Raw genomic sequence first — 16,974 nt, forward strand, 5'->3', positions numbered from 1 at the left:
GGCAAACAAAGGGAGAAGCAAAACCAAGCTTTCCCCCTTGTAAGAAAATATCCCCGCCATTCCCCACAACTCTGCCAAGGATATCGTGTCTTGGCTCGGAGCAAGTGACCAATTACCTTCGAGTTTATTTCACTGCCTGTTTTTTAGATCAGGAATTGTTGCCCGAGGATGAGAAATTTACGGGCGTTTGTTCCCGGTGTGAAACTGTAAAATTTTGCTGATCCTCCACATGTTCTGGTGGAGGTTGTCCACAGAATTAGCTCGTCGCTCGGTTATGTCTGGAAGCTCAATTGACTTTTTGTGGCGATGGAGCTTGGGGAGAAATTCTGATGCCTGGGAACTAGCAGTATTTTAGTACGAGAGTGGTTTTTAGTACGGTTGCGGCTCTGGCTTGACCGATGACTAGTGGCGACCTTATCCTTTGAATATCGTCTGATCAGTTCATATCTCAATTGACGCGATGGATCAACAGACTGGTGCAGCAGATCTCGCAAACAATATTGGTGTTACACTTGATCTATTACCATACTAGGAAAGAATTGTCAGAAGTCAGAATTAGCTTTAGAGTTATTTATTTTGCCTTCGTAGAGTGTTGTTCACAGCGCGTCTGGTCGAAAAGCCCATCGACCATTGGGGAGTGCAGGGTAGCATGTCGCGCTTCAAAAGGAAAAAATCCACTACTACCAGTTGGATCACAAGCACAAATCAGTGATGTCACCAAGGAAGCCCAATGAGGTTAAGTGAGACTGCAATAAGCACCATGCACAATTCAATTCAATTGACGTTTTCTGTGCTAGCTAATAAAAATAACATGTGACCAACTAACAACCCAGTCCAGCCGGATATACGTTTTTGGATGATCACACGTCTATACCCTCCTTGGTCCTTCTATCATCCACGATCATCAAGACCTAGTTCATCCAACCTGTTTTTTTTTGTCTTTTGTCTTTTGTCTTTTGTAGTTTTTTTCTGCTTTCGTCAATCATTGGAGGTTTCTTACCTCTACTGCCTCTTACCAATCTTGTAAACAAATGAAATGCAAGTACAACAATCCCCGAACCGAAGAGATTCCTCAAACCTGTCCTGCCTCTCCAGGTGCCAGTTCCTCCCAGCCAAGAAGTCCAACGCGAGGCCAATCCTGATGTGGGTGATAAAGGTAATCATTGGCGAATTGTTCATCCAGCGCATCTCTGTTGAACGACAGGTCCTGCACGAATGACATCGAAGCAGGCTGCCAGTCATGCTTGACGGGTCGAACAAAGTCCCAGTGCTCTAGACTTTCTGCAGCAGCGTCTCGTCCAAAGAATTCGTATTCGAGTTGTGAGAACTTCTTGCCCTGCGCGAAGAATGACTGGAGACCACCTGACAGGGGCGGAGCATCATCCTTCCTCTTGAGGGATGTATCGATGATCCAAAGGTTAAGCAAGCGTTCTTGTCCCCGGAGCACCCTCCACATGTTTTGGAAGTTCTCAAAGTATCGTGACGTATAGTATTCGTCGTCATGCCATAACGGGTTAAACTCGATGCCGACGTTAGTTACAGTCTGAGCAGGGCGAAGACCTTGTGCCTCTGGGGGTGTTATCATTCCAAGAGCCTCGAACTGGTCGATGTGGAAAATGAACAAGTCTCTAGTAGGAGCACCTGTAATGTATTGACGATCAGGGCCGTTGTTGAGGAAATACATTGAAGGACATCGGGCGCCCAGTCCAGGCCAGTTGAGAGGTCCCCATGCGACCGGCGGGGTAAGGTAAAGCATACGGTGTGCGTTATGCTGCTGCAACTGGTCCACGAAAGATAGAAGAACGACACGTCGCGACTCATGGCAGAGGGTCCACAGAGCACGTTCGATGAGGTACGAGGACATGGCTGTTGTAATGTTAGTTGACAGAGCGTTCTGGGCATTGTCGTTGTTGGGTACATTGTGGTAACCAAACACCAGAACGCCTGGACGGTCGTCACGGAGTACGAATCTCCAGATGATGGTCTGAAGCTCACCAGGAAGTCGTGAGACGTCCAAGATGATTGATTCAGACATGGTTGCGGATTGCGAAGTAGGATGGACTAAGTCGATTTACCAAGGTGCGTTGTCGTGATGATAATTGTTCACAGTTGGTAGCTTGACGTTGTGGTGCAGTAAGAGTCGATGAGTTGCAAGTTGGAAGTCGTGAGTCATGCGGAAAAATAAATACTTTTTGGGAACAGACAGTTGGAATGTTGATTTTAGAACATAGCTGTCACTGCAATGGACATATCGGAGGTTCGCGATGATAGCTGTGCGTTCCTGTCCGTGCCGAATGAATAGATCAATGGTGAATGCTCACAGAAGGCTCACACAACGAACAGAGAGCAATACTCCAGAGAACTTTATGTAATACACTAAGCTATGAGCCGAGAATATGCGAACACAGGCCGTTTGTCATTGAAGAGCCGGAATATCACTGCACACATTGAGAGTAGAAGTCGTTCGTCGCCTTGCAGGTACCAGTAGCGCAGCACTTGGGGCCCGTGTAACCACTTCCACCGCACTGACCCCAGAGAGAGGCGCACTGCATCCAATCAGCATATGTTCAAGATTTGCTAGAAGGATCAACTTACGTTACCGGGCTGAGTGTTCGTGGGAGGGTTCTGAGTAGATGAAGAAGGTCGTGCAGAGGTCTGGAGAGTAGTGGTGGGAGGGTTGGTGCTACCACCGTCATCACCGCCAGGAGCGCCGTTGCAAGAGAACTATAGCTGTTAGAACGAGATGTGGAAAGTTAATTTTGTTTGACGTACCACTGAAGGACCGGGAATGGTGTAGCTCTTGAAGTTGGAGTAGATCTAAGATAAACGGTTAACATTCCCTTCTCGACCAATCATGGGCAAACCATAACTTACGTTGGCTGTATATCCGGGGTCGGTCTCCTTGATGAAACCGGGAATCTTGACCTGGTTTCCAGGAGTCACGCTGCCTCCACCAGAAACGCTAATCTGGGCACAGCTGATGTAGAACTAAGTTCCAATTAGCGTATGTGACGAACAATAATTGTGGCTTCGCTTACCTGAGGGTCGCCCGCGGGGTAAGGGTTGTGGATACCCATGCTCTGGATGCGAAGAAGATACTCGCCGTTGGCGATACAAGCGGGAAGGTTGAAGGTGTAGCTCAAGTACATGGGCCAGCTGGATGAGCTTCCGCTGAAAGAAGGGCCTGTTCATCCTTGTTAGTCGTCTTTATCCACATGGTCTTTGTTCATGACATACCCCAGTCCTTGATCTTGAACCAGTTTCCACTACCATCGTAAGAGGCGGCAGAGCTAGGTGCCTTGGACATGTATACAGAGATAGGTCCCTGGTGGTAGACAGCTGTGTCGAGGGTGAAGGTGATGGACTCGCCAGCCTTGACCGCGACGGTCTGGGTGTTGGCTCCTGAGGCGCCGACGTTACATCGAAGATCGTTGGAGGCGAGGTCTACAAAGCACGAGAATTAGTATACTACCATCAAAATAAAGAGGAAGGTAGAGGCTTACCAGTGACAGGAGAGTTGTAGTTCGAGTTCTGTCGAATATACTGAAACACAGGATACTTGGTCGATCCAACACTAAGCTGCTGGAAGATATAATGCGCAGAAGCGCTCTGAACCAAGGCCACAGCGGCCGCGAAAGAAGCAGCGATCTTCATAGTGATGTTCGTTCAAAGTTGGAGTAAAGAGACTGGCGATCCTGAGATGTTCCTGCATGGACGAACATGGCGGCATATAAAGACATACCAAGAACCGGGTCAAACGGCACAGACTGGCAAGTGATCACGCATCCTTGGTCATTTGTCAATAATACTGACACGATGGTACCCTGAGTGGCATCAATGCGTTGTTTAACCGCTGTTCAGGTCCGAAGACCTAATGGGGAAATGTGCCTTGCAGCCATACCGTTCCTAAATGGGAGACAAAATGGGGCTTTACATGAGGAATTATAAATTTCTGAGCACTTGCACTAGTTGTCATATTCTTTATAGAAGACTCTCGTTTGCTCGATGTTTTTGTCTTCAGTGAAAAGGTCAGAAACAACGTTTTGGCTTTGTACGCCACGCCGATGCATCCTCACTTTAACCTCAACGGTCGCTTTCAACGCCTTGGGAATAATCACCAGGAGTTAAATCAGAACATAACGGTCTGTCGGATAAATCGGGTGTCCAAGCCGTGACTTCACTTTATCATCTCGGACCGGTATGCTCCGTGCTCGAAGCAGTAATATGGACATCCACTATCGGAACATTTACCCGGAGTCTGAAAACTTAACCTTGGCTACGATTGGTCCTTTTATGTTTATTACGGCTTTATTATAACCTCCAGTCTAAGCTCTACAGTACGTAGAGTCATTGTAATAATTCTGCTTAGACTTGCAAATGGTGGTAGAAACTAATACCACTAGCCCTGACCGGGGCTAGCGTCCAATCAGTCAATGCATTGACCCAAGACCCCTCAAAAAAGGCTCTGCTCTGTTCGTTAGTCATCAGTAGAACATCGAAGCCATGTCCACATCGAGGGCAAGGAAGCACAGGGAGCGGCTGGCTTGTGCAGCATGTCGGCAGAGGAAGCTCAAATGTGACCGTGAGAGCCCCTGTGGCAGCTGTGTCCGCAGGAGAGATGTTACATCCTGCTCCTACGAAGTTTCCATCGATAGCGACCGTCGCCGCAACGCCCAGGCCCAGGCGCGTCTTGAACATCTGGAACACCTCGTAGGGTCACTTATGGGACAACGTTCAAAAACCACTATCGGAGTTCAGAATGGTAATGTGGCTTCTGAGTTGCCAAACAGTTCGGACCCTGCGGAACAAACAGGCGCATGGTCGTCTTCTCGCTCAGACTTTTGTTACCAAGATGGCAGCGGTACAACACACTGGTCAGCCATGCTGGATGACATAAGAGCTCTCAGATCCACGCTAGATCCTTTTGAGGAAGATGACAGAGATGATGGAGATACAAGTGCGCCTCAGGCAGGAGTTGACTTGGGAATGGGCGTCATGTTCGGCGCTAGCCTTTCACAATCGGCCAGCATCGAACAAATACTCAATGCTCACCTTCCATCGCGAAGGAACGCCGACCGCCTGCTGTCTACATATTTCCGAACACGCTCCTACGTTACGCCATACATACATTCAGTACAGTTTCAGAGGCAGTACGAGGCTTTTTGGAGAGACCCTCGCGCTGCATCGCCGCTTTGGATATCAATCCTCTTTTCGATACTGTTCATTGCCACCAACATTTCCCGAACGGGTAAGGAAAATGAGGCACCAGGGCCTGGGCTTACAGTTGCTGCCGCTCAGTGTCTCGCTCTGGGCGAGTACTTCCGTCCCAAGGCCTTCTGCTTTGAGGCACTCCTGCTTTATATCCATTCGCACTTCATCACCCGCTTGGAAATCTCTCCAGACGTGGCAGGTCTTCTCAGTATGCTTGCCCACATTGGCACGGTTTCAGGCTATCATAGGGAGAGCAGCGTCTCAAGCCTAAGTCCTTTCGAAGCAGAGATGCGGCGTAGAGCGTGGAGTACATTCATGCAGGTTGATCTTCTAGTATCGTTCCACCTGGGCGTTCCGTCGAGAGTCAGTTTAGCCATCTCTGATACACGTGCTTCAAGCAATCTTCTAGACTCCGATTTTGATGAACGCGTCGCTCAACTACCCTCCTCACGACCGGATACCGAGCTAACTGGTGTGTCGTTTTCCATCCTCAAGCACAAGTTCATGATGATATTTGACAAGATTCTTCAACATGCACTGTCGAATAACTCAAAGACGGCAGAAGATGACCACATCGACTCTTTGGATACCGAACTCAAGACCTTATACGAAAGCCTTCCGGATATATATCGCTATCGTCCAATGGAAAGTTGCATCGTCGACCCGCCTCAGCTTATTGTCGCTCGGCTTTGTATCACCTTTGTTTACTACAAAAGCCTGTGTGTTCTTCACCGTCCACATGTGCCCCAAAGGCGAGAGAAGAGTATTCAAAAATGCTATCAGGCATCATGTACCCTGATAACGTACCTCCTACAGGTTTACGAGGAGTGCAAGCCTGGAGGTCAATTGGAAACTGAGGAGTGGTTCGTGAAGAGTATTACTTGGCATGACTTGTTACTCGGCGCAACCACATTGTGTCTTGTGGCCTTCGCAACACACCAGTCCCCGGAAAGCTATGATGTGGACCAAACGAGTGTACTGGTTCTCTTGGAAAAGGTCAGAGCGGTCATTCAAGATGAGAAATCGGAAGATGGGGCAAGGTCACGATCCAGGGCTTTATCAATAATGGAAGCTACAATTTCTCATTTAAGGGTGCACCAAAGTGGCGAAGGCATACGCACGATGGCCGATGTGCCGGTATTACCACCCGCCAGCCCGATGCAAGAATTCCCAGACATAAACCAGGACATAGGCTGGAAGCCAGGGGAGGGTGAGCAGGTCCCGTACGAAACTGATTGGGATTATCTCAACGAGCTGTTTGGTGCCTCTGATCACGACATGTTTACGACATTGGAAATGCAAGGATTGTAAACATAGTCTGATACAACATTAGAAGTTAACTCGTCGCATGATATAGCGCTATGTGCTTTACAAGCTGAACATCTACAAGCTACCTTGTTGTAAGGATTAAACTTCTACCAAGCCTGAATGCCTTGCTTTGATACGACTCTGCCAACGTCTTCATCCCTCTTCCCCTCCAAAACATCCTTCACAACCGCAGCTCCAATGGCTGGATCAATCGCGCCCTGTGTTTTGTTCTGCTCATGACCAACACCGAGACCGGTTGCAAGGTATCCAGGGCTAATGGCCCATACCTTAGCACCATCCTGACCAAGAAGCCGATGCCATTCCCTAAGCCTGAGTTAGTTCTGTTCTCTTATACTGGCCTGATTCTAAATACCTCATCATCATATTCATGGCAGTCTTACTGCTTCGATACGCGGGCAGATGGAAGTTGTTCAGGGTCTTGGGCCAACCTTTGCTGGCCTGTTTGTTGGCTGGAAAGTTGGGATCCTCAGTCCCGGCAAGAGAGGATGTCCCACTGGCGATGAACATGAGACGGGGATCGCTGGACTCAAGAAGCAACGGGGCAAAGGTCCAAGTTAATACATGGGTCCCGGTGACGTTGACATCATAGGTCTTGTTCCACATCTCTCTTGCTGTCATCTTGCCGGCAGTCGCTTGTTGATCAAGCTGGGCACCTTTGACCCGTTTGGTCAGTATGGCGGAAGGTATTTCTGAAGGGATTAAACCCACCTGCATTGTTGATGAGGGCATCCAGTTTTCCGTACTTGGCCTTGACATATTCAAATGCAGAAACAATGGATGCATCGTCTTCGATGTCAACTTGAATGGCGTGGAGATGGCTGGCGGGAAACTCGTTCTTGAGGTCCTTGACGGCTTGCTCAGCCTTTTGGAGAGACCTTCCTCCAACCAAGACCTCATACTGTTTATCAGAGCCGCAAATGGCCTTGACAATCTGGAGACCAAGACCGGTGTTGGCACCTGTCACAAGCACGAGCTTTCGTCCGTCCATTTTGCTAAAGTCGTTGTATTGTAGGGTTGCTTGGTCTGGTAATGATATGAAAGGAAGAAGAATGGATATGAATTGAGAGTCAGATTGATTTACAATAGTTCGTGGGCTTGTGCTAGATATTTATAACTGGTAATGAGAATATGTTCGGAGAAAGCAGTGTCCTATTGTCCATCTCTAGTTTGGAAACATTCATTGATTTCCTTTCTCCACAATTTCTCGGCCGTTAATTCCGCTCGGGGGGGCCTGGCGATAATTGTTGTCTCGGCCGACAATCTCCATTGCAGCTAAGTCCGGTCCGCAAAACTCAGTTCTCCCAACTAAGTGGAGCGATGCAACTGATCCAAATCCTCCTTATTTTGTCTAATTCTTTCCTCCCGATCTATAAACTCCTGCGTCTGGCGGTCAACTACAGCACCCCTAGAGACTAAAAGCTTCACAACCTTATAGTTGCGGCGCTCAGCTGCTAGTTGCACAGCACATTTCTTGTCATTGTCTTCACTATTCACATCAATTGTGTGCGCACCGAGAAGCCTCCGAATCGCTTCAGGTTTCCCAATTGCAACCACTTCGAATATCGGAGTTTGACCGACTCCGTCTTTGAACTCAAGGCCAGCGCTGTTTGCAATCAACAAATCGATGATATCGTTATGGCCCGCCTTGCAGGCGGTAAAAAGAGGGGACCGTTGATCGTTACCCTATCCATTGACATCAGCTCCCAAGCCAAGTAGAGTTTCTATAAGGTCCCTTTTATGAAAGTAGACTGCCCAATGAAGAGCTGTACCGGAATAAGAATCATCAGCAAGTCCATTGAGATTCGCCCCAAGCTGAGCGAGCTCTGTCACTGTTTCTAGATGATCGCCATATGCCGCTAGGCGCAGTGCTGTTCTACCTTTCGCGTCCTTGGCCTCGATGCTGGCACAAAAGAAGCACATGCCCCTAACTCTTCTAGGCTCGACGCTATGAGAAAGCGCGAATACCTAGCCAGCTTGAAATTCGGTATAGGCATCTATCAAATTGCCGAGCTACCTCTCGGCGTCCACGTGAGGTTCCAGTTGCTGCAAGTCCGGGCATCAACTTGATAAGCTCAGATGCTTTGGATCGCAGATCCTGGAATTCCTCAACAGAATCGGGTTGGCTTTGTCGCATTGAAGATGCATCATCCCAGCCATCAATTAGGTGCCTGTAGATACGCTATGGGTTTTGCAAAGGTTTTCCACATGTTGGATCAGTGCTTTCAACATTAGGCAGCAGCATTAAATGGTAGTTAAGACTGTATATCCTCCTGGCAACAAAGTGGGGTATGGTAGCAGGCACTTACACGGGCTTTTAAATCTTCGCCTTAGCAAAGGTAACCAATCATTCAGACGTTACAATTACAACACTATAGAAACTTAAATAGATTAAAATGTGCCTCGATTAGAAACTTTCTCTCATTATAGGTGATTCCAGTTCTCTTAGTCTGTTTTACATATAAAGCAATAGATACTAGGGGTGGCATTGACATTTAGTGAAAACTTTAAACAATAGATAAATCTTGCGCGGAATTTGTAATTGCCGAAAGGACTTTTCTTGCATGGCAAGTACAGCATTTAAGCTAAAGTTGGAATCTGGAGCACTTCTATAAAAGAAGAGGTAACCGCACTTAGAACTACATCACTGCAGCAGACAAGTCACATCATTTCACTATTCTTTTACCAACACTTATCGCAAAGTCCCACCTCTGTCACTATGAAGCTCAACAACATCTTCGCTGTTTCTGCGCTTGTGTCAATAGCACAGGCTGCACCTTCTGAAGTCGAAGGCGCCCAGTTGCGCGCTGTACGTTTTCTCACCCCAAAACATCGAAGAGCTGATCTAACCCTGACTTGCAGCGTGACGTCAACACTTGCAGGGCACCGGGCCAGCACAAGTGTGCAGTCATTGTTTGGGCCAGTCTTGCCACACTTGGCATCCCCGGAAGTACTGTCGGCGGTTCTGGAGTCAACGTTGTTGATGGCAATTGTGGCACCATCATTGCTGCCGGCAAGCTTAAGCGCGACAGTCCTGGCTTTAGTGCCGATTTTACCACTGCTTACGGTCCTCACTTGTACTTTGGCGCAAACAGTATTGGTCTTCGGAACATCGGCGGTGTCAGGTACCAGTACAATGGCAAGAGTTACAAGCAGGAGAATTGCTTCAGCACTGCTGGTACAAGCGGAACTATGGCCGTTGATGCTATTCAGTGTAACTTTGACTGTTAAATAGACTATGGTACTTCAGAAAAGGCAGCAGCTCTACTCTTAGTACTAGTTCATTAGTATATAATGCATCTAGGCAAAGCGGAACATTACCGGTCTTGAAACACGACGTGAAACAAAGGCCTCGCGAACTTGGCGTGGTAAGTCGTAACAAAGTACAATGAGGCAAGCTCGGAATCGATGAACCTGGCAATGGCACGAGGCTTCTTCCGTGCCAAGTTAGTGTTATCTCGCCAAGTCTCGGCTACCTCAGTGGGTTCTGCTCCGTCCAAGCTTAGAAGATTTAGTAAGCGATCTTCTTTAATAGGTTAGAAGGATCGGTTAGCAGTGACCGGACGGTCCCATTTATTACTCCTTTGATTATTCACCACATGGCTTGTGGGTCCGTATCGGGGAAGACTCCTAATTAAAACAATAGCCTCAACCGCTATCCCTCTTCGAGTAGGTATTAATGCACAGTAACAGGCACTGCAATTAGATGAAACAAATACATAAGCAGAGATTGTAGGAACTTGCTAGTATGATTAATGTCTCATCGGATTGTGGCGCCAAGTCCAAACATCAGCCTACTACTTTCGGTGCTTATCTACATTAGTTGAAACATAGAGTTAGCCGACCGTACCTGGGATATGCTCTCAATTTGGAAGGTCCAAAACCACGAGCATAATCTATGTACATCTTATGACCTTCTTTCCACAAGCGGGATTGGCCAATGGATCGGACGCAGCCGTTTGAGATCTGTATCATCCGTAGTGGTCGTGTCTTTGTCACGGCTCCGGTATCTACATAGTTGCAATAGCACGCTAAGGCTGCACGAATTAGATCCATGATGCAACCACTATCATCCGCCACGTTCGAATCAGGGATAGACAATAAGATCTGGAGTATTATATGAACAGCTCCGATCCCAAATGTTACTGACTAGGGAGGGAGATCTTCAATCCCCACAAGTCTCATCTGATCTTCCTCGCAGCATATGTCCTTCCCATGGCATCGACTTCTGAGAATAGAGGGCCAGAGCTCATGGCCGTTATGGTAACATTTTTTACTACGTCATTTATCTCTTGTTTATTGCGGCTTTATGTGAGAGGTTTTATAGTCCGTGCATTGAAACTAGATGACTTGTTTATGACCTTCGCGATGGTACGTTACTGTTAACTGTGACCACGATCCCAGCAGTGCATAGACATTTATTGACTTGGGTCTAGACAACTTTCACCTTGTATTCCGCCTTCTCGATATACGGTATTACACAGGGTACTGGGCAACGCCATCACAATCTGGAGACAGCACAAATAACTAGAGCTATGATGGTAAAAGGTTCATACGCCAAGAAATCGCATATCGCTAACCTTTGTCTGTGTATAGTGCTTTTGGTTCGGCTACATCTGGTATAGCCTAACTATGGTGGCATGCAAGTTATCGATTGGCCTTTTCCTACTGCAGGTAGTCACTCGACAACTACACAGATGGATAATCTATATCACGATGGTCTGCTCGACTATCTCTGGTGCCCTTTTTTTCTTCATTTCTATATTCCAATGCCAACCTATATCCTTTGCCTGGGATAAATATCAACCAGGGAAATGCATTGACCTGAAAGTAGCTATCTCCCTTACGATCTCGTATAGCATCACAGCTGTTTTCACGGATCTCATCTTCGCAGTACTACCAGGGTTTATCATCTGGAAATTGCAGCTTAAAAAGAAGACGAAGTACTTTCTCATCCCACTACTTGCTATGGGATGTCTGTAAGTAGAACATTCCTTCCGAATTTTGTTTCTTATTATTGTACTAATAGTGGGTCTAGTGCGAGTGTCGCTGTTATCGCTCGATTTCCATACTTGGCCTTGTTCAAGAAACCCGACTTCCTTTGTACGTCCATGCCAAGGCTTTCTTTCTTCAAGTGGTCTTAACGCAATTGACTAACTTCTTATCACTAGGGAACACCGTTGATGTTGGAATCTGGTCGGCGATCGAGCAAGGCTTGGCAATAACTGCAACAAGTTTGGCGACCTTGCGACCGTTATTCAAACTAGCAGGGTTTCGTCTTGGCCTTACTAGCAAGCCTTCGTTCAGCCCATCGAGTTATAGATCAACGACACGGACTGCTAGGCACGAGCAAGGGCAAGGCGGCGTCTCGAGTCACGACACTTATAAACTTCCGTCTATCAGTCGTCCGCCAGTAGCTCTAGATAGCTCACAGATTGGGTTGAGGCCAGGATCACTGGAAGATGGGCTGATCATAATTCAGAGGAACACAAGATGGTCCGTCTCGTCTTCGCATCGAATAAAGAGCGAAAGCAAGGAAGAACTACAGTGGGGAGGGCAGTACAATGCCCGATGGTGATTCAATTAAAAGTTTTGAGTGTCTCCAAATGATCTGGGAATAGAATGGAATCACCTCCAATGTTTTGTCATTACCAGACATCTTATTACCAGATGTGTCACTAGCAGACCCTGAGTACAAACGGGTTCTGACAACCATTCATTGAATATCTATTCAAGTTAATGTGCAACAGTCTCTCTTTACTCTATTCACTGTGACTGGATGTGTTCCAAACAATCAACACAGCCCGACTGATAGCAGAAAACCCTTCCTTATTTCGAGGTAGATATCGCTAACCCTCCAATTTAACGTTATCACTACGCACAGCAGTATACATCTATATCTAGTCAACACGTCAGTAGTCGACATGTTACTACGTAAGGATTGACGTATGGTGATCTTGAAGGCCAGGAAGCACGACGGAAAAATTCGCGACTGTTTGTCGAATTCTTAATTACACTTTTACAATCCAGAAGCACATGCCATGTCCCGGCATGCACCATCTTAGAAGTCGACTTTGGTCATGGCAGTACTGCTATTGAGAGGGGAGGAAGGGGTGGAAAGCACAGAAAAGGACAATTTCCTGATGGATGGGGCATGTTTTAAAGCCACATGTAACCTAGGTAAAAGGAATATTGTAGCTGGTCTGGTTAGCTGCCGTGCGCACTGTGGAGTTTCTAAACAAGAGATCTTAGGGAGATTGCACTGATAAGATAGGTTAGACTTGAGTATGCGACCGATTGCATTGTGACTGAGACTACTGGCCACTGGTAAGCGAGTCGGAGGGAGCTGGGAAAAGACAGGTATTGAAGACACTGGGCAATAGGACAAAAGTCTAGCCATGGTTGCCAAGAATCTGACATTTTACTGTACCTACAAGTCATTCGGGGTGGTCAGGATTGGCCGGTGCAGTGATGTCGTCACTGGGGTTCATTGCTCGTAATGCTTCCAGTAGTGACGTGTCGCTGGGTTGCACAAGCAAAATGGTCAGATTAGTGAGCCACCCTCCAAAGTCCCAATTCTACACGCCACAGTCAGCTCCTAAGGGATCTGGCGGCCAGCCAAAACATGCCAAACAAAACACTTGTTCAATATCGAGACCCACTGCATCGCAAAATGAACCTACCCTTGTTCCGCAAGCTGGTACATAAACTTTACCGAATACGTTCGTGTATAATACCTTCATAAGGTGCAGGGTATAAAACAAATCTCTGTTATTTACAAACTGTATTTTAGCGCTGAACTACGATTTAATAATAAGTAAGTAACTAATTGCAATAATAATGCTACGGTCGTGCAATGCGAGAATTCTTGTGTCACCCTTGTCGATTCCCGCTCTGCCCTGCTAAGCTGTGAACTCATCTACGGTAGCCGTTCTGCCTGAAGTTATTCCCTGTTACAAGAAGTCAGAAATGACCGGAGTGAAGATTCTAATCTCCTGGACTTACTCTCTTGTAGATCTAGATTCAACGTAGGAATGTAAAGTTCTCTTGGCTGTGTCTCGAAAGCTGGCCCCGCTACCTCCTCGTCAAGACTTCGCTTTTCAACTGGCATTACTAAGCTTTCTTCCATTCCGATATTACGGAATGCGAGGTCCTAAAAGTCCGCTAATGTCAGTGAAATCTCCAACGCGACTTGTGTCAAACTAACATTGTCTTGAACGTCCACATGTGCGTTGTCATCTTCAAGGACCGTTGGTATTGTAAAGAGGCTGCGGAAGTCTTGGTAGTCTCTTGAACCCCGTGGCATTATGCGCGCAATTTCAATACAGACTTCGTCGATCTGAGCGCGATCCTTGGCCTCGACGACCAGCATTCTGTCGCGAATAAACTTGAGTAGCTCGCTAATGAATTCCGGACAGGTTTCCTCGTTGATTAAACCTTCAATCATCTAGAAATAATCAACAATGCCTTTCTACAATGTTTGAGGATGTGATTACAACTGGGGCCACGTACCTTGTGAACACCTTGTTTAACCTCGGCGTACGGCTCCCTTCCCCTGTCGCTTGTACTTATGTTATAATATTGGTCTGACCAAATGTTTGGATCATCCCTTTCATATTGCCGATCGTTTTTCTCTTTCAGCCGAATATCCTCAAACGTTTCAACGCTCTCCCATCCTTGAAGATACCAAACACAGAACTCTAGGAACACGCAACCTAGGGACCATATATCATACCTTTGGGAGATGCTGCGATACATGTCAACCTCAGGAGCGCGATAAGTGGTTGTGCAGCCGTCTATGCGTGACACAAGAGAGTTTGTCAACTGCGAATGATATCGAGTTAGCCCCAAGTCAGAGAGGACAAGAAGATTGTGGTCGTCTTCGCGTTGTTCGAACCACAGTATGTTGTTCGGCTTGATATCGCCATGTCGGCCTCGAGTCTTTTCGTTGTCCATCCCATTCCTCTGTAACGATGATTGAGCCTCTAGTTGCCAAGTTAACAGTCCATGGATACGTTTTACTGCTCGAGCCAGACCCTGACATTGTAGGGCGATCCAGTAAGTGATGTGTGCTGTCACTTGTATGTCCGGATGGTCTTCCCAGAACTCCGCAAGGTTACTGGTTGCCCATTCAAAGAGAAGATAAAATCGGTCACTGTGTTGGAAAGTAAGATGCAATTTAATGAGATGTTTCTCGGACTGGATCTGGCTGTTCTTTTGCAAAGCTTCAAGCTCTTGTCGGAAACGATCGACGTTCTGGGACGGGAGCTCTTTTAGGGCAAAATACAGGCTTTCATCTGCTCCCTGAATCGGGTTAATAATTTTGATGTTGACGTTTCTTTCTGGGTCTTACTGTAGAGCTTTTGAAGTTGTGGTGACTTGGATGTATTTGAACTCTGTGCACTGTCCCTTCGCCCCCCTCCGTTTTGCGTTCATATTTTCGCCAAGGAAGTGTAACTTTGCGGTCGAATGAATAATAACAGACATTGATATCTTGAAAATCGAAATATGGAACCATAAAAATCTGCTGATATTGGTAGAACAAGCAGAAGTCATTTCGCTCCCAGTCCTGAAACAGAGTAGTGTTTTGTCTCGCCTCTGTTTGTCGAGACGCCGCTGAATTCCTCTCAAATTGCGTCGTGAAATGTGTAGCATCCGATGCTGATTCTTTGAAAGGTAAATCCTCATCGCAAAGAGATTCTCGTACAAAGTCCTGCATCAGAGAAATCCTGTTCATGGCCACTAATATTCCATAAAGCTTTCGACGTCGATCTTTTCCCTCAACTCCCATGATCTCATCGACCTTACGAACTTGGAACTCAGGCTTAGCCTTGGGGAAACTAGCCTTGACGAGACCGATGAGTGAGTCCATATCGAAGAGCTGTTCAAACGTATCGCGGGGGAGGTATTCACTATTATCTAGTGCATTCCTTGAGAACCTTTTGAAGAGCCTGCTCCGGAAGATATCAATGGAAAGGGATTGAGCGCTTTTGACGGTCCAAACACGGCTAGACAAGTCTTTGTTTCCCCAAACCCTGTTGAAAGAACCCTCGAAAGGGTTTGGGGTTGCGCTGCGACCCAAGTCTGTGACAGGGGTAACAGTCTCACTCAAATCTGATTCGGACGGTTTCAGTCTGCCGTCACAGTGTACATCACACTCATCAACTGCAGGTAACGCTAAAGTGCCGTGACGCCATGATGTAATGGCTGGAGCTTTGTCGGTCATGGTGCCTTCTGAAGCAATATCTACTTTAGATAAGCCTCGCAACTTGGGAAGGGTTGAAATCTTTCTGAGTAGTATGGTGGACTGCTAAAAGAGAGAAATATAATGGTCGCCGAGCGACTTGCAAATAAACGCAGGGCAATTGAAGATGGAAAGTTATATTGATTTAGATCTCTTAACAGCGGCCGGGGGGGACGTCGAACGCTGGCTCCGAGCCTTATGGCTGACTTTCAACCAATATTGGGTGCATCGCCCACATTCGACAGCAACTTGCACATCTAGCAACCTTTGCAACGACCAGCGCAGCTTGAGCGCTAAGAGCCCGATGCCAGGCCTCTGCACTTTGGTGCATATGCCATATCTATCGTTACTGCGAAGTAAGTACAATCATTCACATCCATACCCAGCCATTCTTTCGGATCATATATTTCTACCCCGAGATCTAGAAAGGACAACAGATGAAATTACAATAAAATTTGTGGATCATGTCGCACTTAAATCACAATTCCAGTGCATGTGTCACACTTGTCGCAGCAGGGACCATGTCAGCACCAATCAACGGACGGCAATATGCGCCTAATAATAGCGAGGCAGACACAGCAAGACCTGGCTACCGTATTGGCTTCCTGGATGGTTGGGAGCAGGGCCAGCAAAGCAGGGAGGTTGAAAATAAGCCACGCATGATGACTTCGGTGTCAGCGAGGCCGGTCAGGACGCGGATAGCAATAGTGGCGTTGCCACGAAAGTTATGTCTCGCCTCATGACGCATCCAAAGTGCAAATGAGAGTTCCAGTGTAGATCATATGAGTCCAATTTGGTAAAACCTGCATAGCTGTCACTTCTTGGTGTCAGTGACAAGCGACCCGCCTGCGTATTGAACTTGGTGGATGGCCCCTTTTTCAATTTTGGGTTGGCTCTGACTCGACCCGTAAGCCTGATGGTGTAACGTAAGACTATCGACTCAGCTGGTTTCAACCGGGGAGAAAGCCTGATCGGCTTTGTGGGTTTTTGTTTTTTTTTCTTTTTGCTGATAAATATTCTTTCCCCACCAGCAACTTATGAGTCCTCAAACCTCACACCGCCAAATCGTCCGATATTGAGTTTAATATGGCAGCATCTCAATTTGTACACATCAGAAAAGATGAGAACTTTGAAGTGCTTGCCGAACACCCAGATCGCATCAATCCAGGAGCGCTCTCCAGCAAACTATCGTC

General features: G+C 47.0%; 6 protein-coding genes across 6 annotated transcripts; 2 read left to right on the forward strand and 4 right to left on the reverse strand.

Moving 5' to 3' along the window:
* Window positions 1-1,072: 1,072 nt before the first annotated feature.
* Window positions 1,073-2,035, reverse strand: FIESC28_03389 (uncharacterized protein; the record flags this gene model as incomplete). The annotated part of the gene is made up of 1 exon (XM_031157538.1): window positions 1,073-2,035. The coding sequence occupies one exon, from the start codon at window positions 2,033-2,035 to the stop codon at window positions 1,073-1,075; it is 963 nt and encodes a 320-aa protein (XP_031018364.1).
* Window positions 2,036-2,435: 400 nt separating this feature from the next.
* FIESC28_03390 (uncharacterized protein) lies at window positions 2,436-3,654 on the reverse strand (the record flags this gene model as incomplete). Its single annotated transcript, XM_031157539.1, has 7 exons — window positions 2,436-2,546; window positions 2,596-2,724; window positions 2,773-2,817; window positions 2,875-2,988; window positions 3,039-3,184; window positions 3,238-3,444; window positions 3,504-3,654. The coding sequence occupies 7 exons, from the start codon at window positions 3,652-3,654 to the stop codon at window positions 2,436-2,438; spliced, it is 903 nt and encodes a 300-aa protein (XP_031018365.1).
* An 849-nt stretch (window positions 3,655-4,503) lies between these two features.
* On the forward strand, window positions 4,504-6,522 carry FIESC28_03391 (uncharacterized protein; the record flags this gene model as incomplete). The annotated part of the gene is made up of 1 exon (XM_031157540.1): window positions 4,504-6,522. One exon carries the CDS (start codon window positions 4,504-4,506, stop codon window positions 6,520-6,522), a length of 2,019 nt encoding a protein of 672 aa, XP_031018366.1.
* A 104-nt stretch (window positions 6,523-6,626) lies between these two features.
* FIESC28_03392 (uncharacterized protein) lies at window positions 6,627-7,528 on the reverse strand (the record flags this gene model as incomplete). The annotated part of the gene is made up of 3 exons (XM_031157541.1): window positions 6,627-6,843; window positions 6,893-7,193; window positions 7,249-7,528. 3 exons carry the CDS (start codon window positions 7,526-7,528, stop codon window positions 6,627-6,629), a joined length of 798 nt encoding a protein of 265 aa, XP_031018367.1.
* Window positions 7,529-9,256: 1,728 nt separating this feature from the next.
* On the forward strand, window positions 9,257-9,768 carry FIESC28_03393 (uncharacterized protein; the record flags this gene model as incomplete). The annotated part of the gene is made up of 2 exons (XM_031157542.1): window positions 9,257-9,346; window positions 9,400-9,768. The coding sequence occupies 2 exons, from the start codon at window positions 9,257-9,259 to the stop codon at window positions 9,766-9,768; spliced, it is 459 nt and encodes a 152-aa protein (XP_031018368.1).
* A 3,684-nt stretch (window positions 9,769-13,452) lies between these two features.
* On the reverse strand, window positions 13,453-15,763 carry FIESC28_03394 (uncharacterized protein; the record flags this gene model as incomplete). Its single annotated transcript, XM_031157543.1, has 6 exons — window positions 13,453-13,487; window positions 13,543-13,690; window positions 13,745-13,984; window positions 14,050-14,098; window positions 14,273-14,841; window positions 14,891-15,763. The coding sequence occupies 6 exons, from the start codon at window positions 15,761-15,763 to the stop codon at window positions 13,453-13,455; spliced, it is 1,914 nt and encodes a 637-aa protein (XP_031018369.1).
* Window positions 15,764-16,974: the final 1,211 nt, after the last annotated feature.

Source organism: Fusarium coffeatum (genome assembly GCF_003316985.1).
Source record: "Fusarium coffeatum strain FIESC_28 chromosome Unknown BRIP53273_contig_72, whole genome shotgun sequence".
Taxonomy (NCBI): domain Eukaryota; kingdom Fungi; phylum Ascomycota; class Sordariomycetes; order Hypocreales; family Nectriaceae; genus Fusarium; species Fusarium coffeatum.